Consider the following 24,639-nt stretch of genomic DNA (forward strand, 5'->3'; position numbering starts at 1 on the left):
GCATTGTAACACACACCTGTAATCCCAGCACAGCACATAGGAAGATGGTAAGTTCAAGTCAGCCTGGGCTATGTTGTAAATGAAACTGTCTCCACCCAAGCCAAAAACAATAGAAGAAGGTCTGAACCACACATAGATCTGTGCTGAGAGAAAGCAGATGGCCCTTCCAAAGGGACAGGGTCCCCTTTTAGTCACCCCTTCTTTCTCTGCTCCCACTTCACTCCCCTTGCAGGGCCTCACTGGTTCCTTTCGTGCAGTTCTATCTGTCCCCATGCCTTCTGAGAGTAGGAGGTCTGTGCCATGGACACACTAACCCTGTCCTGCCCCAGTTCTCTTTCTGTGTCTACATCCTGGGGTACATTGAGAGACCATTCTGTTCACGCATGTCCTTATGTGGGGTGTACGCTCTGGTGACTCGGGTGTGTTCTTCTTCCCTAGATTGTGGGGATCATCACTCGACACAACTTGACGTATGAGTTCCTGCAGGCCCGGCTTCGGCAGCATTACCAGACCCTCTGACAGTTGAGCTTGGCTGCCACCAGCCCACTCTTCCAGAGATGCCTCTGCAGGTGGCCTGCTCACACACTGGCCCCCATAGCTGGCATGAAGGCTCCTGGTCACCCACTTGCCTGGAGTCCTGGAAGATTGGGGTCAGAGGTTTCAGTGATGTGTTGAGCAGAAAGTTGGAGTTTTACTAACTTCTCAGCAAGAATTTTCCGTTTTTCCTTCCCCAGGCTCCCGTGGAGAGACATCAGGGAGAAGTCAGGCTGGGTCCTGGGTAGGCACTTGGTTCTTCTCTGTTGCTGTTTCTCAGAGAACCCAGCTGTTGCCCAGACCCTTCTAGGAAGGGTGGGCAGAAGCAAACATCGGGGGTGTTATTTGCATATCATGTTCATTACTGAGTTCAGGAATTGGGCCTGAGAACAGTTCCCCATGTTCAGGGAAGCATAGGATCAAGCCCGGGACCTCAGATCCTCTAGAGCTCTCTGCCTCTCCTTTGGCCCTTCTTCTCATTCTGTTTCCTGGGAGTGGGCATGTGCTCGCCCTGTGGCTTGGTCTCCTTAGAATCAGTTCTCATCAGACCCATGAAGCACTAAAACCCTAGCTAACAGCCTTTGAACTGTTCAATCCCATCATGGGGACAGCGCCTTCTCCCCCAGCACCAGGTCCACCCGGTCTCCCAGTCCCGCGCGCTGCCCACTCTCAGTCCATCCCTCCCCCAACCACTGGACTTTCCAACCCTTTGTCTGTGTCTTTCTGGTGGTGCAGCCCCAGCTGTGTCTTGGACTCATTCCCAAAGTTAACCAAAATTGAGGAACCCCCTCGACAGAACCGCTACCCCAAGCCCTAGAGGATTTGGCAAATAGGCGGCTCTGAGCCAGGGCCAATCAAAGGTACGGCCTTAGGAGGAAGCTGGTGGCTCCTCTCTTGGTCACTGCTCACTCCTCTCCTCCCACGCCACTCCCTGCTCAGCCCTCTTCCTGAGGACTTGGAGAGGAGCTTTTGCAGCTGCTGGGCTCAGGCCTGGGGAAGGAGTGGGTGCTCCTGCCCCTTGTGCCTCACGGCTGCTGGTTCTCTCTGGGTTCCTCAGGGAACATCAGAACTCACTTTCCTGCACCCTCGGCCTCCTGTGGTGGCTGTCCTTGGATACCAGGGGACTTTCATTTGCATTAGATACTGTTTTTTTTTCTCTTTTTTGGTTTGTTGAGACAGGGTTCCTCTGTGTAGTCCTGGCTGTCTGGAACTCACTCTGTAGACCAGACTGGCCTCAAACTCAGAGATCCCCCGGCCTCTGCCTCTGAATGCTGGGATAAAGGTGTGCACGACCACTACCTGTTGCATTAAGATACTTTTTAAATCATGGAAGTTGCTGGAGGGCATTTGTGCCAGGGTCTGGCTTCTAGCATCAGGGTCTCTGGGCCTGGCAGAGTCTTCTGATCAATGTGAGGAATTGTTCCATGACCTCAGTCGGGGCTTACATTGGGTCTCGTCGTCTGATTGTGACCCTGGCCCTCCGTTTTCCCCATTTACTTATCTTTTTACCAGAACAATCTGTTTTCCAGATTCTGGCCTGTGAGATGGGGCTGGGGATTGAAACTAATTGGGAAAATAGCCCTTCTAAGCAGGGATCTGTCTGGCCAGCTGCCAGCTTCATTTTACAACTGACTTGGGTGTCTGCCTTGCTATATCCTCCATCGGGAAGGAAACCAGTTGCCCACACCAAGAGAAAAGCTTGACACACTACAGAATCGTCTTCCCAGCCTGTGGGTTTGCAGAATAGCAGCCTGCAGAGGACCTGAGTCCAAAACTTGCCTCTGAGGCAGCCCTGGTGACCCACTGCATTCTGTGTCCCCCCTCCCCCCCTTGTGTGATGAGTCACCGCCAGTGTAGCCCAGAATAGAGGTGCGGATGCATCTACCCTGGGAGCTGGAGCCCGTGCCCCTCTGCCCCTTTGCCCCTCTAGGACACTCAGCCCCTGTGTCCCTCCCCACAACCTGCCTATCCAGAAAAGCCCAAAGACAACAGCTTCTCCACCCGTGAACTAGAGCTGTAAGCCTTGGACCCCTCCCCCACAGCTGCCCCATGGAACCAGTAGTACAGTATCTCACCTGCCACAGTTCAGTGGCCCCCCAGTGCCACAGCACCTTGTCACAACAGCTCCACTGAGGGACCACCTGAGGTTGGATCGAGGCAGTTTTCCTGCCTTCTGCACCTGGGCATTGCGTGGCTCTCTGGTCCTGCTGTGGGGGTTTGGTGTTGTATGAGCTGTCTGCATGTGACCTTGGTTAAGCAGTTCCAGCTGGAATGGACATTAGCTTGATTCAGCCAGCCGTGTGACAGTTTGATGCAGACCTTGGTGACAAGAAAGCTTCCGGCCCCGCAGTGTTGACACGCAGTGGTGCCCTGGCTCCCATGGACCTCGGTGATTGTCCAGTTGCAGCTTCCGCCTTTCTGTTTGCACTGTTTATGTGGTGACATTAGCTGGGTCCACTGTGGAGATGAACTGTATCTTTTTTAATTTGTAAAACTCTATTTTTATTTGACCCTTTGGAAGGAGGAAGTTCTGTGGTAACTTTACGAAGTCAGAATAAAATGTCTGCACCTTCTCCATAGACCTTGTCTCCACCGCGCTCTTTCTTCCTAGGCTTTCGCTTTCCCTCCCCCTTTCAGGTAGGAAAGAGTTAGGGCGCTGGAAGGCAGTCTCTGTGAGACAGAGCCTGTGTAACCCAGGCTAGCCTCAGACTGCCCGTCACGAAGGATGAGCTGTCTTCTACTTCCCAAGTGTGGGATTAGGGATGTGTGCCTTGGTGCCCAGCCAGAAGGTAATCTGCTGGCCCCACCCTGTAACTTCCTGTTCCCGTACCTGTCGAGGCTCTTGCGCGGCACCTGCCACTACTGTGGTTTGATCCACCTGTGAACACTGGCCCTTTGCTCTGTTGGTTTTCTCTCTCTGCCAGCGCACCAGGGCAAGTCTGTTCTGCCTGCCTGCTTTACGACTCAGCCCACAGCCAGGAGCTGGAAGAGGGGAAGCCCTCACCACCCTCGTGTGTGTGTGTGTGTGTGTGTGTGTGTGTGTGTGTGTCCAAATGCACGTACACATGCGCACGTTCCCGCATCTGTCTGCTCTTTGTCCACTTGTCTCTTATTTTACAAGAAATACCACTCGCCGTGGCTGTGGCTGTGTTGTCATTGCCTCCAGTCACAGACAGCGCCCACCAGGCCCCTCCTGCCTCGGCTTTCACCAGGGCACTTTGTACCTATGTGTTCCTTTGTGTCCCTTCCACTCGGTGGCAACCCTGTGTTACCATAACACTGGAGGGCACCCCCAGCAGCCCATTCCTTTTCCCTAGCACTGGGACTCCCAAGTGCAGGCTGATGCTTTCCCCTGTCTCACGCTGGTTCTTGTAAATTGTTCCCCACCGACTGTTTCTTGTTAGTTGGTTGGTTTTGTTGTTGTTTTTCATCTACTGATTTGAGATCCAGATAAGAGGTTTTTGTTTTGTTTTTTTTTTAATTCTGTTTACTTGTTTGGTTAGTTGATTTTTCTGAGATGGTGTTTCTTTGTGTAACAGCCCTGGCTGTCCTGGAACTCAATTTGTAGACCAGGCTGGCCTTGAACTCACAGATACCTGCCTACCCACCTCGAGAGTGCTGGGATTAAAGGTGTGCACACCACAGAACTGGGCCAAGATCATTTTGGTTGGGAGCGGTTGGAGTTCTTCCTTCCCCTGCAGCCCGTTACTGTTTGCTTCTGGCCTTGCCTCCCCGCCACATGTGTGCACTTACTACTTGCCTTCCTCTCCCCATTTCTGTACAATGTGCCCAGCACTGACTGGGACACAAGCACACAGCCACACACACAGCAAACTGTGTCTTATTGCAGTTAGAAGGTGCACCTGTGATGTCACTTGTTTCCTGGGACTTCAGGGAGGAAGCAGTGTCCCCACTTAGCCTTGAATGGGTAGGATGCAGGGAGCACCGGAGGGTGGTATCCCGGGTTGGAGGTGTGTGGGTGAAGGGGGTGTCGGTGTGGGAATCTGAGGTGTGTGCCCAGGGAAACGGGTGAGAAAATAACAGTCCTCCCTTGTTGAAAAGAAACCTGGTGTCCTGTCCTAATGCAGCCAGGCAGAGGCAAGCAGAGCTCCCTGAGTTTGAGGCCAGCCAAGGCTACATAGTGAGACCAAAAATGAGTACATTAATAAGCTGTCTCCTGGTGGCTATCACCTGCGTGCAGTGTACGATCCAAGCACCACAGTCCCTGGGTAGGGAGGCCATGGCTGTTTTATAAATGCATTTAGCTTCCTGAGTTTGATCTCTGGCACTGATGGACACAGATGATGGATCTACACACCCTGGTATAGTAGTTCACAAGGCATTTGAACCTGTAACCCGTCCTTCACTGTGCTCAGCTTTGCAACCCGCCCTCCACTCAACTCTCACCCGAACTGATAGTGTAGTTCATGGGGCTGCGGCAGCTCGTGTTCAGGGGAGATCTGAGCAGTCCCTGGTCCTCTCAATGCTCCCTAAAACCACCCAGGCTGCAACCAAAAAGTGAGATGGGTGCAAGAAAAGTGTCCCCTGAGCACAAGTGTCATCAGGAAAAGGCGAGTGTGTGTTCTTTTTCAGGAATTGAAAATAAATGACCTTCAGTCTGGGCGGCCTTTTCTGCCTCCCGTGACTGGGCTAGAGTGAGCGGCTGAGCACAGTGAGCACTGCGTCTTGAGGTCCCCCGACTCACCAAGAAGAGTCAGGGAGGGAGAGATGACAGGACAGGGTAAGGGGGAAACCAGGGACTGGGGACAGACAACGGAAAGAAAGCACCCGGACCTTGGCTTCTGTCCTTGGTGCTGAAGTTTATTCAAAAAAAATTTTCCAGCTGCTTTCCCGAAAGGGGTGAGGCTCTACCTTAATATGTGGGGTGGGAGGGGGAAGGCCCCCCTTGAACCACTGATCTACATTTAGCATCAGTCGTGAAGGATGAAGACAGGAAGCAGCCGCTCCAGCAGGGTGCTCGCCACACCTCAGTGACAATGAGACCAAGCTGCGTGACAGACACACCGCAGGGGCTTAGGGTCTTCTGCACTCTGCCCCAGCGAATCTGGCTGGTTTTTCTCCCTGGCTGTTATCTTCGGTACTACAAAGAGAAAAATATGTTGGTCTGATGATCTGGCTTTACCATGCTAAACCGTTCAGCTTGATAGTGACGAGCTATTTCCCACCAGCCACAATGTCATAAACTGGCAAACAAGTCTTAGTCCATCCTGTTTAAATCCGCCAGGCTCCTACAGCTGTGGGAAGAACACTAGCTGCCGGTTAGTTGGCATTGCAAAGGTACTTGGCCTTGTGTTCTGATTTCCCGGCTTGTGGCTCAGCAACTGTAGCAGCTGTGGTATTGTCTCGAAACTTCTGGAGCGTCCACCATGGTGGGGCAGAACTCTCAGAAGGAATCAACACTGGCACTGGTCTTGGTTACCAGAGATGCTCCCTGCTAGTATCCCTTGGCAAGGTTTGAGCCTTAGCAAGATCATAGTTTGCCGACCCCACCCGACCCGCATCTCATCTCCATCCACAGCTCCTCTTACCCGGAAGCTGTTGCATCCTAGTCCGCTCTGGGCTCCAATCCTGTCGATCCTACCCCCAAAGCAGCTGGATCTCCGTAGGCTCCGAGGGGCAGCGAGCAGAGCCCTCAGTTTGCTTTTCAAGAGAGCAGCTCTATCGGAGGGGTCCCAGGGACTGCGCCCGAGGGTACTCCCATCTCTCTGAGGTGGGTTGACCTCCCCTGTCCAGGGAGGTATCTCAGGGAGAGAGCTAAGCGCGGCCCCTGCTTCATCGTTCTGCTCACTCGGGGTCTGTGGGAGCACGACCTCATCTTCTAATGGCATCTTCTCTTCCAGATGGTCTAGCAGGTTCTTTACAAAGGATAGAACAAACACAGGGAAAGGGTAATGTCTCAGAGGAATGGACTAGGTACCAAAGAGACCCAGTCTGTACCCCACTTCCTGACCCTACCTTGAAATCCATCAGATCTGTGTTGGATACTGCACTGTACACAGGGTTTGCTCCAATATGGCCTGGAAGCCAAAAGGCAAGAAAGAAGAAGAAGCCTGTGGTGATGGAGAAGGAGCCCATGCTGCTGTGGGTCGCACGATCTGATGCTTGTCGCTTCTGCTCACTCCTCTCCTTGTTCTCTCTCAGCCTTTGCCCGTCACTGTCTCCCAGCTGCCCAGTGCCTCCCGTTTTTATAGCCCCCCAGCTCTCTGAGAACGCAGGAAGGCTGGAACCCTCCCCATTCTGTCACTTGCAGCGATAAAGCGATGGAGAGTGAGGAGCTAGCAGAAGATGCCCTTTTAAAGTTATCAGTTCAGCAGAGCTGGTCACAGCCCCTTCGCCTTGAGCAGTTCCAATGCCCCCCCACCCCCGGACCCTCGGCTGCAAGAGCCACATTCTTGCTGATTTGCCTCAAGAGGCTCCCACTTCAAAGGTGTGAGAAGAGCAGAAAAGAGTCCTTGGTTATCTTCCCGTGCGCGCGCCTCAGGATTCTTTCTCCCTGGCAACAGGACCCATGCAGGGAAGCAGAGGGTGATGGCTGGCCTGCACCCAGCTCCCCCTTCTTGCAGCTCAGCTGTCAGGGGCTCCAAATAAGGGCGGGAGGGGAGGACATGACAGGCAGCTGGGAGGCCAGCGAGACGGCTAGGGAGTACACATGCTGGAGCTAGCTTCACACCTGATTCATCGGCCTCGTGGGTGGACCTCTGGCCCCAGACAGCCCTCCCCCACCCTAGATGTCCCTGCTAGCCGGCAGGTGAAAGAGTGGTTTTATTTTAGAGTCTGAAGTCAGCCAGGAAGCCAACATGATACAGGCCCCAAGAATGCAGCTGGAGTGTAAACACCAAGGGATGTCAGAAGAGCTTGCTTCCTCTGAAGCTCATTGCTCCTGTCTCCCGAGACTGCGTCCAAGGTGTAAGGGGACAGACAGGCTCGAAGGATGCCACCACTTTTCTTTCTCAGCCTCGCTGGTTTCAAAAGCTCTGACTTGGAGTGTGAAGTGTATAATGGTCCCATCTTCCCAGGAAATAGAGGGGGGAGGGTGGGAAGGTGAAGGGATTGAAGGGGCTTACACGGTTCTCCATAACGTCCTTCACAACCTCCGAGGCCAAGGAAGTGAGCCATGAAGGCCTTGATTCCTCTGGCCTCCTCTGGAGCATGAATAGGCGGTCTTTATTGCTCTCTCTGCTTCAATGTTACCACAATTCAACACTGTGTGTGTTTTGTGTGTCTGACAAGCACATGCGTTTCAGCTACTCTCTCCTTTCTGACTGCCTGGGGCAACAGCACATCTGAGTTCCATCCCCACGTGTTTCCAATCCACGTGTTTTCTTTCTCGGCCTCGCTGGTTTCAAAAGCTCTGACTTGGAGTGTGAAGTGTATAATGGCATTCACGGATTGGATGGCTGTCTTCAGACTGGCTAGTTCCATCCCCAGCCGTGCCAACCCCATGCCTGCCTGGTAAAGTTGTCATGTGGCCACCATAGCCGGGTGTGTGTGTGGTGAATTGTCTAAGCCAGAAGAAAGAGCGAGCGAGCCCTTCGAGAAAGCTGGAGGTTGGAGAGTACCAATTTGGGTTGGCCAATCTCTATTTGAAATGTTTTTTTCAAGGATTTATTTATTTATTATCTGTCAGTATGTATGCTTGCAGGCCAGGAGAGGGCACCAGATCTCATTACAGATGGTTGTGAGCCACCATGTGGTTGCTGGGAATTGAACTCAGGACCTCTGGAAGAGCAGTCAGTGCTCTTAACCTCTGAGCCATCTCTCCAGCCCTCTATTTGAAATTTGAAGTCAGTGCAAGCCTACGTAGGAGCTCAGTCCAAACTGTCCCTCCTGATGAGCCCCTGGGATGTGCTCATGATTAATTGTGTGGCCGTGAATTATTATTAGCAAAGAAGACTCAGCAAGCATCCCTTCTGGGGGAACTCGGGCTCCTCTCCTGGAAATGCCCTTTGAATCAGGCTTGAGGAGCGGCTGTGGTAGGTGGACCCTGAGGACCGTTGCCGCTTTCCTGTCCTGTGCCGTATCTGAAGTCCATAGGCGGCCCTAGGAGAGCTGAAGTTCCGACAGCGCTCCAGGATGGCAGTTTCAAGTTCTGCCCATCTTCTTTGGTTAAAGTCAGTTTTCCAGAGTGGAACCGGAGAGGACATGAGTGTCATCCTCTGGGTTTCTGTGTTGTCGGTTCCATTAAGGGGCAGGGATGAAGGATGCTCTGAGCGCTCTCCATACCTCTGTGCTGCCATATTCCACACTGTGTGTACTCTGTGTCTGTCAGGCAGAGGAGCCCAGCACTCACTTGACCCAATCCTTAAGGCTTTGATTTGAGCCCCAAATGGAAGGCAACTCAATGCGACGTTTCTTTCCATATTTCTGGCCCTACTCCACTTTGGGGTGTCCAGAAGCCATCCAGCCTTAGTTCTAGTAATGATAAAAAGAAATGTGTGGGGCTAGGGGCTAGAGAGATGCTTGGTTGTGCAATTGTGAGGACCTGAAGCTGAATCCTCAGCTATTCACAGAGCTGAGCACGGCTCCCTGCACCTGTTCCCCTAGGGCTGAGAGATGGAGACATGGGGCTCCCTGGAACCTACTGACTGCCAGCCTAGCCAAGAAAAAAAACATCAAAACCAAAATCTCAACTTTGGGTTCAGTGAGAGACCCTGACTTATGGCAGTGGTTCTCGGCATTCTTAACACTACAACCCTTTAATACAGTTTCTCATGTTGTGGGGACCCCAACCATAAAATTATTCCATTGCCATCAGTGTGGTGATACATGCCTCTAATCCCAGCACTTGGGAGGCAGAGACAGATGGATCTTTGAGTTCCAGGCCAGCCTGACCTACAGAGGGTGTTCCAGGACAGTCAGGGCTACACAGAGAAACCCTGTCTCCAAAAAAAATTCATTGCTTTGTCATAACTGTAATTTTGCTACTGTTATGAATTGTAATGTAAATATCTGATGTGCAGGATATCTGATCTGTGACCCCTGTGAAAGGGTTGTTCCACCCCGAGGTGCTGTGACCCACAGGCTGAGAACCGCTGCCTTATGAGACTATGACAGAGTTTTAGAACAGGGCACTTCATGTCCTCCTCTGGCCTCCCTGTGCTTTATGGATGGCTGTTGCTAACGAGGAATCAATGGTTTTGCTGGGCCTTGTGGTGCACACCTGTGATACCCGCACCTTGAGGCTGAGACGTCAGGGTCGGGAGCTCAAGGCCATGGTCAGCTACATACCAAGTTCAAGGCCAACCCAGGCTATATGAAATTCTGTCTCCAAAATAACAAGGCCAGAGCTAGAGTGGTATCTCAGTCAGTGAAATGTCTGCCTTGAAAGTTTGAGGACTTGAGTTTGGGTGGGTCCCAGCACCCACGTAAAAGTCAGGCTCATTGAGAGACCTTCTCTCAAACATGAAAGCAGGTAAATGTGCCTGCCACACAGGCCTGGTCACCTGAGTGTGGTCCCTGGAGACCATGCAAAGGTGGAAGGAGAGAACTGTGTTCCCGGAGTTGTCCTGGTTAGTCTGAAACACTCTTATGTAGACCAGGTTGGACCCGAACCCACAGAGATCTATCTGCCTGCCTCGGCCTCCCAAGTACTGGAATTAAAGGTACACACTCCCACCATCGGTGGGACATCATGGCATGTACCTTTAAACCCAGCACTCAAGAGGCAAAGGCAGGTGGGTCTCTGTGAGTTCAAAGCCAGTCTGGTTTATGTAGTGAGTTCTAGGACAGTCAGAGATATATAGTGAAACCCTGTCTCAAAAATACCAAAAGAAAAAGAAAGAAAAAAGGGAAGGAAGGAAGGAAGGAAGGAAGGAAGGAAGGAAGGAACAAAGGAAGGAAGGAAGGAACGAACGAAGGAAGAAGAAAAAGGGGAAGGGTACTCACCACCATGCCCAGGTACAGGAATAATTAAAAATACAAAACATTGCCAGTAGTCAAGTCAACCTCTGCCCACCACCCACATGAGCACATGCACACACACAGAGGAAGGAAGGAAGGGGGCTGTTGAGAAGGCTCAGGGGTTAAGAGCACTGGCTGCTCTTCCAGAGGTCCTGAGTTCAATTCCCAGCAACCACACAGTGACTCACAATGATTTATAATGGGATCTGATGCCCTCTTCTGTCATGCAGACATACATGCAAGTAGAGCACGCATGTACATAAAATAAAGAAATCTTTTTTAAAAAAGAAAGAGGTTTATCCTGTGTTTACAAAGGAAAGAAAGGAAGGCAGGCAGGCAATATTTCATTTCTACGTTAGAATATTCAGGTAACTAGAAGTTGGCAGTGGGGACAAGTTCCCAAGGCAGGAGTTGACCTGGGACAACTTTATAGTATTACTATTTCCATGAAGCAAAAGTTAGCAGGGAGGAAGTGGATAGCAATCTAGTTCACCATGGTTACGTAACAAGCCTTTGCATGAAGGAGCAGAGTCTGCTCTGCGTGGCTGCATGTCCATGGCTTAGTACTCCCACAGCTGCAACGAATGGAGATGCTGACTCAGGCTGCTGTCATTGCAAGCCTGCTAGGGGAATGTCTCTTCTCAAACTCTGGCCTGTGGCCTTTGAGGCCTCAGGTCCTTGCTGTCCTCTGGTAGTGGCCTGGAGACAGACATCAGCTCCCTCTTCCCTGGGCCTCTCTGTCCAGAAGCAATGGGGTCCCTTCGAGTCAAGCAAGAGAGAGAAACAATGGGAGAGAGAAGAGTCATGGAAGACACAACTCCTTTGTAGCCTCCTGTTAGAAGTGGCATCTTTTCACCTTGTGCTCTATTCCGTTGACATCTCTAGGCCCTGCCTGGGGTCTACAAGAAGAGGAACTGCAGCAAAGTCTGAGTCTCAGGAGCTGAAGGGTCCTGGGGAAGGGGCACACCTCAGGGAAAAAGAAGGAAGAATAAATGTCAAATGACATGTGACCCGATGGCCACAGCCTTGCAAAATCTCCTTTGTGTCTGGGCAAACATGCTGGGCATCTCCTGAATCCACAGAGAGCTGCACCTGAAGGAGTCCCCTGGGAGAGAGTGGGAGACCAGTGCTGCCTCAGTTTCCCCAGGCTGAACCAAGAGAGCTTCATAAAGCATGGAGCTGGAAACCACTTCAGAAACCTCTTGACTCTGTTACGGAGGCTGGGGGCCTGAGACGAAGGTGCCACAAGGGCCAGGCTCCCTCTGGAACCTGTAAGAGAAACACACCTCTTCCAGATGCCAGCTGAGCTTGGTTTCTGGCTGCATTGCGCCATCCTCTGACACTGTCATCTTCCCTCTGTGTCTTCTTCCTCTTACAAAGTCATCAGTGCAATCATGCGCGGGAGTGTGTGTGTGTGTGTGTGTGTGTGTGTGTGTGTGTGTGTGTGCATGTAAAGGGTATAAGGCTTCTTGTAGCCCAGGCTGGCCTTTGAGCTCGTTGTGTAGATAAGGGTGACCTTCAACTCCTAAACTCCACGTCCTCTTGCCTCTACCACCCCAGTCTTAAGTCACAGACTTTTGTCACCCTGCTCAGTTTATTTGGTGCTGGGAATGGAACCCAAGGCTTCCTGCATGTTAGGCAAGCAATCTACCTTCTGGATACATCCTCAGCCAGAAACCAGTCAGAATACTGGGACCCCCACCTTATGCCACTAGTTATACTAGAGTGAGCCCTTTGCCTATTATGGCCACACTCAGAGGCTCAGAGTATGAAGCTTTTCATATTCTTTTGGGGGGTAGTTAACTTCTAATGGGAGCTGTATAAGCAGGGCCCGGCCTGTCTTCGTCTCTCGCTGGTGTAAGCCTCATATCTACCCACGGCCATGGACTTTCCCGTATCCGAGTCTGTGCTATTGAGGGGTTGGCTGGGTCTGGTCTTTCTGTGAGCTAACTCGTCAATTTCTCCTCATCAGACAAGGTCAACCGAGGGGCCTTTTTGGTATGTGGGCGGTGTGATAGCAACCCGAGTGCCATAGCAGCCACAGCGTTTGCTAGAAAACCAGAGGCTGGGCAGGCGGAGCAGGTGGGAGTCAGCTTCAAGACTCCACTGTGTCCTAGCACCGAGTACACAGTGTATACACACTGATTCTTTTAAAAAATGCTTTCTGAATGACTGTTTGCTCTGTTTAACTCCCCTACCCAGCCCCCACCCCGTGTAAACCCAAATGCCTCCTTAGAGGCAATCTGGCTGAAGTGTGAAAGTTGTCAACTTCCCCTGACGACGGAAGTAACAGATGAGAGATCCTGGGGAGGGCAGAGACATGTCAGAAACGGGTACAGCCAAACGGTCCTAGGGCCTAAACCAGGACCAGAAGTGAAAGGAGGAAGGAGAGAGTCAGCCAGTGGGAACGGTACCTGCTTGGGTGGTCCAGCCAAGGATTCTAAAGGCTGTCTCATCAAGGGTGTGGTCCTGGACGAAAGCTTAATCACTAGGGAGTATCTCGCTCTAGGCTTTCCTAAACAGGAAACGACTCAAACACTAGTGGTTTATTTTGGAGATGATTACAGGCAACGGCAACAGGGGAGGAGGGATGTGATGGAGGGCTAGAGCAAAGTCAGAACCACTGTGGACAGCAGTGGCTCCGCCCCCTCCCCCTCCCCCAACTCTAGACCCTAGCAAAACCTGTGCTGCCTATGATGAGAAGCAGCTGGTCACCTGAACTCAGCGTCTAGTTGATGTCACTTCCCTGGTCCCGGCTGAAGCTGGGGAGTCACGTATGCTACACGCTCCGAACACCAGGGGAATCCTCCGGCCAAAAGTACAAGGCCGGGTAGAGATGTGGCTCATCCTGGCTCGATCCCAAGTGCAGCACAGACCAGGCATGGCAGCTCACGCCTAGAATCGCAGCACTCAGAGATGGAGGCAGGAAACTCAAAATCATCCTCAGCTACATAGGGAGTTCGAGACCAGCCTGTAAACCGCCACCCCCACCCCCCATGAGGCTGGGACAGTACCTCCGTTGGAAAAGTGTTCGCGGCACAAGCCTGAGGATCTAAGTTTGAGCTGCTGCACCCACATTAAAAAACAGGTGCAGGGCTAGAAAGATGGCTCAGGAGTTATGAGCACTTGCAGAGAAACTGGGTTCTGTTCCAGTGCCCCTTACTGGCTCATAACCATCCATAGTTTCAGTATTAGAGGACCTGGTGCCTTCCTTTGACTCTGTGGGCACCAGGCACGCATGTACTAAGTGTCTACACCTGCAGGCAAAAACACACAAATAAAACAATTAAATCTTTAATCTTAAATCTTTAAAAACAACCACAAACAAAAATTGGAACAGTCCCGGGGATGAAATGGAGACAGGAGGATTTCCAGGAATCCAGCCAGCCCGTCTAACCACATCAGCACACTTTTAGTTCAACAACAGATCTGTCTCCAAAATCAGAATTAAGTGATAGAAGAAACACCTGACATTGACCGCTGGCCTACACTACACACACACACACACACACGCACACACCCCCCACACACACCCCCCACACACACACACACATCCCACATGCACCCTACACATACATACCACATACACACACACACCCCACACACGCAAGCTCAGGGCCAGCATCTGGCACACATAGCATTGACACAGAGAGGAGAGAGGGAACCACTGCCCACTGGTGCACACAGATCTTGATCTGCTTGTAGGCGTTTCCGACACTCAGCTCCACAGGACGGTCAGCCTCTAGCGGGTGAAAATGCGGCTAAGGTAAGGCAGTAGACAGAAAGCCCTAGAAATCAGAAATGGAGAGTTCTGCCATGAACGGAGACCAGAGGCCACGTCGCTGGTGTCGATCTGATCGCTGAGGAGAGAAACACGTTACGTTTCCCTTGCCATACTTCATCCCCAGATGAAACTGCCACAGGGGGATGCAGACAGGGACTCCCGGAGCATCACAAATGCAGAGTGACTGACATGACCAGTCACCGTGTTACCGTGGGTGCTCTGTACCTTTAACACTCAAGGCTGGGCAGAGCTGGCCTGCCCTCCCCGTTCTCTAAGGGGTCATTAGCTCCGAAGCTGTGGGCTGAGCCTCCTCTGCTCTGTTCCACAGATCATGCTTTTCTAGAAAGATTTGAATGATGAGTTTTTGTGGAAACGGAGAGCATGGCGGCTTTTTGAAGGGAACAGGTTGATGGAAAGCAGCCAGGGAAACTGAGGGCTGGTGAGTCTTCAAGAAGCATCAGAGTCAGGCAGTGGTGGTGCACGCCTTTAATCCCAGCACTCAGGAGGCAGAGGCAGACAGATCTTAGTGAGTTTGAGACCAACCTGGTCTACAAGAGCTAGTTCCAGGACAGGGTTCAAAGTTATAGAGAAACCCTGTATCGAAAAACTTACAAAAAAAAAAAAAAAAGGAAAAGGAAGGCAGCGGAGGTGTGTGTGTGTGTGTGCCTGTGTGTGTATGTGTGTGCACTTGCGTGCATGCCTGTCTATGTGTGTTTGTGTGTACATACACACCTCTGTGTGTGTATGTATGTGTGGTGTGTGTAAGTATGCTTCTTTGTGTGTGTGCATGCGTGGTATGTGTGTGCTTGCCCACACGCACAGGGATGTGTATGTGTGCCTGTATATGTGCCTGTGTGTTTGTGTGTGTGCATGCATATTGTGTACGTGTGGTGTGTGTGTGTGCCCATGTGCATGTGTGTAATTTCAGTGTGTCCCTGATTAGGAAGCTTTTTATCTGCGTGTTCTTTTTCTTATTATTCATTTTTGAGGAAGGGTCAGGACTTTCAGCTGGCCTTGAACTAGTTGTCTTAGTTTGCTTTCTACTGCTACAATAAAACACTATGTCCAAAGCAACTTGGAGAGGGAAGAGTTTATTTGGCCTCCACATCCCATCCCAATCATAGCCCATCTTTGAGGGAAGCCAAAGCAAGAACTTAAGCAAGGCAGAATCTGGAGGCAGGAACTGAGACCATGAAGAAATGCTGCTTACTGGCTTGCTTGCTCTTCATGGGTTTTTTCGCCCTCTTGGTTTGTGAACTCCCTTTGGGGTTTTTTTTTTTTTTTTTTTTTTTTTTTTTTTTTTTAGTTTTTCGAGACAGGGTTTCTCTGTGGTTTTGGAGCCTGTCCTGGAACTAGCTCTTGTAGACCAGGCTGGTCTCGAACTCACAAAGATCCGCCTGCCTCTGCCTCCCGAGTGCTGGGATTAAAGGCGTGCGCCACCACCGCCCGGCTGCAGTCTGCTTTCTTACAGCACCCAGGACCTTGCCCAGGGCTGGCACTGCCCTCAGTGAGGTAGGCCCTCCCACATCAATTAATAATCAAGAAAATAAATGCTCCACAGATTTGCCTGTAAGCCAATCCGATGGAGGCATCTCCGCAGCTGAGGTCCTTCTTCCCAGAAAACCAATGTCAAGCTGACAAAAAATCCTAACCAGCATCCTTGCTGTATAACTGTGGAAGGCCTAGAACTTCTGACCCTCCACCTCCCGACTTCTGGAATTATAGGCAAATGTAGCAAACAAGGCTTACGGGACACCCGGGATTGAACTCGGTTTCTGCTCACTAGGCGAGCATTTCAGCAAGAGCTACATTCCCAGGCCCTGCTCCAATTATTTGCTTGCATTTTTTTTCTTTTGTTTTCATTTTTGTTTTTCGAGACAGGGTTTCTCTGTAGCTTTGGAGCCTGTCCTGGAACCAGCTCTTGTAGACCAGGCTGGCCTCGAACTCACAAAGATCCGCTGCCTCTGCCTCCTGAGTGCTGGGATTAAAGGCGCGCGCCACCACTGCCTGGCTTTGCTTATTATTTTTATGAGTGTGTGGTGCGTGTATGTGGACATGTTTGTGCATGTGCTGGTGTGTTGGCATGTATGTGCACGTGCGTGAAGCCCAGAGGTCAATGTTAGGTACCTTCCTTGAGTGCTGTCTCCTGTAGTTTTTGAGACAGAGTTTCCCACTGAACCTGGAGCTAGGCTGGACAGAAATGAGCCCTCCTGTTTCTGCCCTCCAGAGTTGGAACTCCAGACACATGCTTCCAAGTCCAGCTTTCGTGTGGATGCTGAGGATCCAAACTCAGGTCCTTATGCAATATGACAGACACTTTACCACCTGAGCTATCTCTTCCGCCTCTCTCTGACTTCTATTATTATTATCATTTGGTTTTTGTTTTTTTTGGACAGGGTTTCTCTGTGTAGCCTTAGCTGTCCTTGAATTCCCTCTGTAAATCAAGCTGGCCTGAAATTTAGGCCACCTGCCTCTGCCTTCTGAATGTTGGGATTGATTAAAGGCATGTGCCACCACTGCCAGGTCCTTTCTAAAACTTTTTTTAAAATGTATTTTGTGTTATTAGCAGGAGAGAGGGGAGTGCTGGGCATGCAAGTTAAACCCTTGCAAGGCAAGCACTCAGTGGCTGAGCCTCACCCCAGCCAGGAGATGCGCGTTGCAGTGCTTAGTATTAGCATTGTCCTCCTGCGAGCTCAGCGACATGTCCTTCTGGGGGCCCTTTTCCAGGACCTTTGCTTGGGAAAAGAGAGCATGACCCACACCCAACCAACTGACTCCTGTTCACAGACGGGCCCAGTTTCCTGGAGACACTCAGAAGTCCCAGCTGTGTTGAGGAGTGAAGATTCTAGAATGGGTGAGCAGGGGAGTAGGCTGCCAGCAGGCAAAGGCCAGAATGTGGATCTGTAGGATGCCTTGCATATGGGTGGATAGATGGGTGCATCCATCCTGCCAGCAAGCTGAGGTCCCTGGCTTGGAAAAGAGTGCTCAGGCAGTGGTTAGAGCCTGGGTCAGAAGCTGACTCCGCTCCTCTCGAGCTTCATGACCCTGAGCAAATCGCACAACCTCTCTGTGCCTTGGTTTCCCTGCCTGCCAGAGGAGGGGCGCCCAGCTTCTTCTCAGAGTCATGAAGACTGTCCCAGTGGATGGAACTGTGCATGCCTTGTTAACGAGGCCTTTATCCACACCAACTGTTCCAACTAGTCGCTGTCTCTCTGCATCTCAAACTTTAGAAGACAGTGGTGACTCATGGATTCTTGAAAAATAAGTTACTCAAAAACCTCACTATAAAAAAATCCTAACTGCTCTCATTAGACATCCATAGCCTTGAGTGCTTGCAGGATCAAAGCAAGAGATCACACAAAGAGCCGCCTCTCAGCCCTCTGTCACCCTAATCTCCAGAGCTCTGCTGAAGGCCAGGCAGGTGTGGCAACAATGCAGCTGTCCCCTCATGTCTCAAGGCACCTGGCTTTTCTGAGTCTCAGTTTTCTCACCCGGAAAATGGGGGTGGGGTGATGACAATCATGGCAATACTGGCCACAAGGACTTTTGACCCTTAGCTGAGCTCAGATGATAGGTGGCATTCAAAGGACAAGGTTCCAGTACATACGATGGAGGCACAGGACACATAGAAAAGGTGACACCGAGGCCAGCAGGTGGAGATGCCTGCCCGCCAGACTGAGGACCTGCGTTAGAAGCCTGGAGCCCACTTGTGGAAGGAGAGCACCAACTCTTGCATGTTGTCCTTTAACCTCTACACACACGCTATGGCGCATGCGTAGCTTGCACCTCTCCCACTCCAATAAAAAAAGGTAATCTAAAAAGAAGAGGAGGATGGGGTTGGGGATTTATCTCAGGGGTAAAAGGGGCCCGCCTGGGTTCAGTCCTCAGCTCCAGGAGTACGGGGAGGAGGATTGTGAGAACTGACAAAAAGAAGAGGAAGAGAAGGTTTGGGAGGAGCTGGGGGCACAGTGTGCGTGCTTTTAATCCCAGTACCGAGGGAACGGGGCAGGTGCATCTCCAAATAAAACCTGCACACAAATGTTCACTTATTACAGCATTGCCCCTGCCAAGTAAGACCACACACTAGGATTCTTTGGGGTGAGGGGAGGAATTGAGACAGGATCTCATGTATCCCAGCCTAGCTTCAAACTCACTATGTAGCTGAGGATCACCTTGAACCCCTGGTCCCTCCTTTCTCTGCCTCCCAAGCGCTGGGATTACTAGCATGTGCCAGCCAGGGCACAACTTCAACCCAGTTCACACATTAGAATTCTGAGGGTCGGCTCCTCTCTCTAGGGTGACAGAGAAGAGACAGTGTGACTTCAGGAGAGGAGCATCCAAAAGGCTGGGCCCCTGTCAGGCCCCTGGACCTTTGGGTTCAGACTTAGGAAGCTTTTTTTTCTCAGATGACATCATCAGGAACTGGAGGTTTGATGCTGAGATTTAGGGTAGGATGAAGGGTTCACTTCCATCAGGAAGGCTGTGAGCTAGCATCACACACATATTTGTACACATACATGCATGTACACACACATGCACACAGATACACAAACATAAGCCCTTGAGCACACACATGTATGTACACACACATACAACCCTCAACTCTGGCATCTTTGTTGGGTTTTCTAGAAAGAACAGTGACTTGTCAGAGTGTTTGATGAAGGAATTCCAGGCAAGGGAGGGGGGCAAGCACTGTGATGCCTGTCCTCCCATTGGTCTGTGCCCAGGAATCAAACACACACTTTGAGAAACAGATTCTGCAAAGAGCCAAGGGTTTCTGGTATGGATTGATGTCTCACAATGGTAAAAACCGGGAAGAAGAGGGAAGCCCGGGCATCTCCCTGGCCCGGCCCGAGTTGTGTTCTCAGCCTGCCATTAAGATGCCCTGGGACCTTGCAGAAAATGCATATTTTGGGGGTTTGTTTCTTTTCTTGTTAAGATGAGAGACTGGAGTCAGGCCTGGTGGTGCACGACTTTAATCCCAGCACTCGGGAGGCAGAGACAGGCGGATCTCTGTGAGTTCAGGTCCAGTCTGGTCTACAGAGTGAGCTCCAGGAGAGCCAGGTCTTTGTAGAGAGACCCCATGTCAAAACGAACAGATGGATGAACAAACATACAAACCACACACACAAAAAAAAAACCCCACAAACTAAAAAGGACAAGAGACTAAAACGCGGAGAGACAAATCCTTTTCAAAAGCAAGAAATGCTGTGTTTATTGCGCCATGGAAAGCTTGTGCTCAAAGGTAAGAAACAGTCTTGTAGAAAACAACCAAATAAATAAATAAAAATAAATAAATAAATAGGATCACTTCAAAAAGGGGTCCCAGAGTTGGGGGAAGAGCCCCAGGTGGAGTCAGAAAGCAGGTATCTGCAGCCGGGAGTCTTCCTAATACCGCTTCAGCACTGTGGAGAGAAGAGAAGAGACAGGCGATGTCAGGCATGGGAGTGAAACTGAGGCAGAGGCTGAGCTTCCCCTACCACACACCACCTCCACCTGCAGTCCCCAGAGGGTGTCGACAATTACGGTTGTGGAAAAAAGCTACCTCGTTGGGACTCAGTTTCTACTGTGAAGGAGGTCGATTGTGCTCTTTGCCGTTGACAGTTCAGTTTGGAGAGAGGGGGGTGGGAGCTACGGGAAATGCTCAGAGCTCCTTTCGCCCTGTGAAGGGGTGGTCAACCAACAGGCAGACTGCACCTGAGGAGCATCTGACCCCTGGGATGGAAGGTGGTCACCTGGGAGAACGTTATGAAACTCCCATGTGACATTTCCTGACAGGCTGCTGCCTTGGTTCTGAAATCTGCCAGTAAAGTGGAAGGCTGTGCAAGGACTCCAGGTAACAAACCTAGGGGCCTCTGCTGGCGGCGTGCATGCGGATGGGGGGGTGGGGGTGCTGGGGTGCAGCTTGCAGTGAAGCGGCAAGGTAGGAGCTCACCATTGCAGCCCAGACGACTGACGGAGCCGATCCGGTCTATCTTGTGCCCAAAGCAGCCCGAATTATGCATCTTCTTGGTGTTTCGAAGTCTCTGCAGGTCCTGGAGGGTGCTGTCTTGAGATGCAAGGGTGCTTTTGGGAGGGGCTTTTGTGGGATCTTGGTCCTTCCGGAGCTGCCCCTGGGCCATCTCCTGTGCCTTTTCCCTCAGCAGGTCCAGCAGCGTCTGTGATGAGATGGGGAACCCATGCCTCAGAAACACACCTGGCTCTCCCTCTCCTCCATGGTGCCCATGGGTTAAAGGTCCTGTTACCCAATCTTGCTGCTTCTGAGCCTCACAAGTCTAGCTCTCAAAGGACAGGAGGCCTCTTTGTTGCTGCTGCCCAAACCCTCTGGGCCAACCCTACCTGTCTATGCAGACCCTCAGTGCTCACCTGCATTTTGACTAGTTCCGGAGACTGGCTAGGACTGCCCAGAGGGTGAGAACGACCTCCTAGCGGTGACAGATAAAGAAAAAGCAGGAACAGAACCGTTCTGGACAGCACCTTCTGGAGATCCATGCCACAGAAGTGATGGGCCAGGCTGCTGCAGAAGCGGGTTGTTCTCTCTCTCTTGTCCCACCTGCTCAAGCAGATTGTATTCTGGTTTCTTCAGCTGCGAGTGGCTCTGCCTTTTATCCCCAGGATTGGGTGTCCAGCCAGCCCTCTCACGGAGTGGGGGTGGGTTTATCTCTGATTTATCAGCCACATTCCTGCCTGCTGATCTCAGGGCCTGAGAATTCCCCCCTCTGTGCCTGTGTGGAGTATTTGTAGTGGGTGGAGGCTGAGGAGAGCAGGCCTTGTATAGAAATGGGCCGGGCTAGGGCGGGAGTGTGCGGGGGACAGTAGCACGTCCCTGTTTTCCTGCTCCCTCCTTTCCTGCAACAATCTGAGGGCCTTTTACAGCCATCCTGCCCCACCCCTATTGGAAATGGCAGGGAGAGCCCCAGCTTCCCCAGCCTGCGGCGAGTGTGGGGCTTATGGGTGACTCATTGAATACACTCCCAGACAACACCCACCATCACCAGCCTTCCGGGGAGAGTGTCCTCAGAACCTGCCCTGCCTGGCTTCCAGGCTGGACGGCTGGGCTGCACCTTTTCTGCACCCTGGTAGCTGTCCTTGGTTCTGATCGCCTCCAGTGAGCTGCACACACTCGCGCTCTTTCTCTCCTCAACGGGGCCAGAAGGATCTACGTGAGGCAGCTCACACACCGCTGATAGATACCCGCCTCACTCTCTAATACCCCCCCCCCCAAACCCAGTGAAGCTTTCTGGTCAAGGATGCTCACTCTCCAGCATCAACTGACTAAAAACTGAGACGTGACAAGAAACTTCTGGAATTCCGGCCCTCTTTCCGCCCTTAATGAGGAGAACTGATTAGGATAGAATTTTGAGAGTCTGGGCCCAGAGATGAGGTCATGTAGAAATGCCTTCTGGGGCATCTCCAGGTGCCAAAGTCTCCTCCCCCACCATGAGTGGGAGAGAAAGGGTGCCTAGACACTAGAGGTGTGGGAAGGGCCTCTCCCCCATGTTCTTATCTGATCACCCATGAATGACGCTTCCCTAACACACCAGCTTCCCACCTCAGATGAGAAATGAGATTCCGAGGAACGGAGGCCCTGGGTCTACACCTTCCAAGTGTGTGTGTGACCAATGTCACCACCCCTTCTGCAGAATCTGTGTCAACGTGTGTCAGGGTGATGAAGGATGAAGTCCAGGAGCGGCAGTGGATTACGGCAGAGATGGGGAAAGGTGATAGAAGCTCATGACTTGCCGCGAGGTGGTGGCGCACGCCTTTAATCCCTGCACTCAGGAGGGAGAGACAGGTGGATCTCTGTGAGTTCAAAACCAGCCTGGTCTACAGAGTGAGTGCCAGGACAGCCAGGGCTACACAAAGAGACCCTGTCCTGAAAAAACAAAACAAAACAAACAAAAAAGAAGCTTCTGACTCCAAAACCAGTAACATTTGGAGAAAACTATCAGGTTTTTCTGCAAGCCTGGGCTGGAGTCTGGGAGCCTTGGAGGAAGTTTGCAGGAGCTCTTGTGTTCTGAACCTAGGGAAACAGCCACCTAGAGCTGCTTTTGAGGGGCAGAGACTCCGCTCAGACCCAGTCTCAGCCCAGGCTTTCTCCTTGTACGCGATCTTGTATTTTCATGAGTTGAAGCCTTTAACCTCAAGGCATCCCCTGCTACTGTCCCAGTGCAGAGCGCTGGGTCCCTAATCTTTCTCACACACTTTGCCTCGGAGAAACAATTAGCCCACATCCCCCAAATCCAGCTTCATTAAGTTCTCAGGACACAGGCAGAATGAAGCCAGATTCTTAGCTAAAATATTATACAAATGGCCTCCAGCCCATGCTCCTCTCTGAGACGGCTTCTTATGTCATTTCAGTCAGCATTCTTGTCACTCAGTTTGTGCCATGACAGGGAAATCATGGCGGCATGTAGCGGCATTTCAATTGTATTTTAATAAATAAAGACTGCCTGAAGATCTGAGAGTAAAGCAGTCCCGCTGGTCAGCCTTACAGACCAGATTATGGTAACACACACCTTTAATCTCAGTAGCCACACTAGTTGCCATAGAAACTGGGCGGTGCATGCCTTTAATGATGGTGGTGCATACCTTTAATCCCAGCCCTAGAGAGTAGTATAAAATGGGGGGGGGATAGTTCTCAAACACACAGTCTCATTCTGAGATTCCTGGAGGCAGAATCGCCATTTCAGACTGAGGTCGAGGTAAGAGCCAGTGGCTGCCTGTTTTGCTTTTTAGATCTTCAGGTTGAACCCCAATTTCTGGCCCTAAGTTTTTATTAATCATGCTTCATTTAATCATGTTTCAGTGGCAGGTGCTTGAAGCACAACCAGGAAGAAGCAAACAGTGAATTCATGTGTTCTCTCTCCATTTACATAGTCCAGGATCTCATCCATGGGATTGTGCCACCCACAGTGGGTAGGGTCTTCTCATCTCAGTTAACACAGTAAAAATAATCTCCAGGGCTGGAGAGGTGGCTGGGGTGGTTTGGAGCACTGGCTGCTCTTCCAGAGGACCAAGGTTCAGTTTCCAGCACCCACATGGTGGCCCACAACCACTTGTAACTCCAGCTCCAGGGGATCTGACACCTCTTTTAGCCCCCATTTATTTTGTTGTTGTTTGTTTGAGACAAGGTCTGATTGTGAGTCCTTAGTGGACCTGGAACTCACTTTGTAGACAAGGATGACCTTGAACTCACAGAGATCTACCTGTGTCTGCTCCCAGAGTGTCGTTATTAAAGGAGTATATGAAACAGGTTAGCCCAGGCTGGCCTAACATGTCAGATCTTCCTGTTTCCGCACACCACCAGGCCTGTGTCATGCTGGCTGGAGATTGACCGCAGGGCTTCCAGCATCCTAGGCAGGCTCTGTACCTTGAGCTCTGTTCAGGAGGCACGCTCCCACTCTTAAGTTGCTTGGATGACTGTCTTCTGCATAAAAAGTCACCCAAAGCACGGTGGCTTATGGTACCAATCTTCCAAGTGTATCCCCCAGCCATGGCGTTTGGTCTGCCTCTGCACATGTAAAAACAAATCTCAGTGGAAAGGCCAGGGGAACAGTTCCCTGTCAGTGTGCTTGTGTAGCTGCTGTGAGATCCTGCATCTGGCACTCCGTCAAGGGCTGTAGTTAATAGAGTGGTTGCCCGCACGCTAAGCAAGCATTCTGCCAACTGAGCCACATCTTTGAGAGACCCTTCCCACTTCTGAGTTTCAATGGCCCTCATGACTGCCCCTGAGACCACTCTCTCATTGCCCTGGGACCGAGTAGCTGAGCTGTCCCTTCACATGGAGAAGATAAAAGGGCTTCAGAGAACGGAAATGGGACAAGAAGGAGCCAAGGCAGTCACATGACCCTGCTAGGGAAGTCACATGACCCTGCTAGCGACTTATTTTAGGACGTCCTGTCCGTTTGGCTTGTCACACACCCTCAGCTACTATCTCTGAGCAGGGCACTAGGATGTACCAGCCCTGAGCAGAAGGGATGACTCACAGATGACTGTCTTCAGCCCTTGTTCCTGGCCTGCAGAGTCTCACTGTGGCACTGGGTCAGGCTATGAAGAGCCCATGACCCATTCCCGCCTGATAGCTCAGAGGGGACTGGAGGCTCTAAAAAGGACAGGGGTCAGGAAGTGACTGGTTAGCCTCCAGGTCTTTCCAGTTGGAAACTCTAGCAGCTTGTGCCCCTACAGGGACAGGGAAAGTGGACATGGTCACCCAGAAGTGAGTCTCTGTAGTAACTGCACTTATATGAGAAAGTCTCTCATTTATCCATTAATAAACATGTATCAAAACATGCTCTGCTGTTGGGGCCGTGGAGACAGCAGTGGACAAGAGATGACATCCCTGTCTTTTTAAAAATATATTTATTTATTTGTTTGATTATTTATTTAATGTATACTGG

General features: G+C 51.2%; 3 protein-coding genes across 3 annotated transcripts in view; 1 reads left to right on the forward strand and 2 right to left on the reverse strand.

Moving 5' to 3' along the window:
* Clcn6 (chloride voltage-gated channel 6) overlaps positions 1-3,113 on the forward strand; it is a 33,342-nt gene extending 30,229 nt beyond the window's left edge. Inside the window, exon 23 of the mRNA XM_005353737.3 lies at positions 439-3,113. Coding sequence (XP_005353794.1) covers positions 439-519 — 81 coding nt within the window. The 3' untranslated portion in view covers positions 520-3,113. The remainder of the gene's footprint in view (positions 1-438) is intronic.
* A 2,220-nt stretch (positions 3,114-5,333) lies between these two features.
* Nppa (natriuretic peptide A) lies at positions 5,334-6,718 on the reverse strand. Its single transcript, XM_005353739.3, has 3 exons — positions 6,511-6,718; positions 6,084-6,410; positions 5,334-5,635 (listed from the first exon to the last, which is right to left on the reverse strand). Exons 1-3 carry the CDS (start codon positions 6,628-6,630, stop codon positions 5,624-5,626), a joined length of 459 nt encoding a protein of 152 aa, XP_005353796.1. The 5' UTR covers positions 6,631-6,718; the 3' UTR covers positions 5,334-5,623.
* A 12,721-nt stretch (positions 6,719-19,439) lies between these two features.
* Nppb (natriuretic peptide B) lies at positions 19,440-20,833 on the reverse strand. Its single transcript, XM_005353740.2, has 3 exons — positions 20,606-20,833; positions 20,175-20,397; positions 19,440-19,644 (listed from the first exon to the last, which is right to left on the reverse strand). Exons 1-3 carry the CDS (start codon positions 20,729-20,731, stop codon positions 19,628-19,630), a joined length of 366 nt encoding a protein of 121 aa, XP_005353797.1. The 5' UTR covers positions 20,732-20,833; the 3' UTR covers positions 19,440-19,627.
* Positions 20,834-24,639: the final 3,806 nt, after the last annotated feature.

This window comes from Microtus ochrogaster, chromosome 10 (assembly GCF_000317375.1).
Source record: "Microtus ochrogaster isolate Prairie Vole_2 chromosome 10, MicOch1.0, whole genome shotgun sequence".
Lineage (NCBI taxonomy): Eukaryota > Metazoa > Chordata > Mammalia > Rodentia > Cricetidae > Microtus > Microtus ochrogaster.

Excerpts from the sequence above, each read along its gene's own strand:
- Nppa (XM_005353739.3), bottom strand. The coding sequence starts at position 6,630 with ATGGGCTCCTTCTCCATCACCACAGGCTTCTTCTTCTTTCTTGCCTTT. Across the intron at positions 6,411-6,510 it reads CAGATCTGATGGATTTCAAG|AACCTGCTAGACCATCTGGA; the intron begins GTAGGGTCAGGA and ends TCCTTTGTAAAG.
- Nppb (XM_005353740.2), bottom strand. The coding sequence starts at position 20,731 with ATGGATCTCCAGAAGGTGCTGTCCAGAACGGTTCTGTTCCTGCTTTTT. Across the intron at positions 20,398-20,605 it reads CGGAACTAGTCAAAATGCAG|ACGCTGCTGGACCTGCTGAG; the intron begins GTGAGCACTGAG and ends ATCTCATCACAG.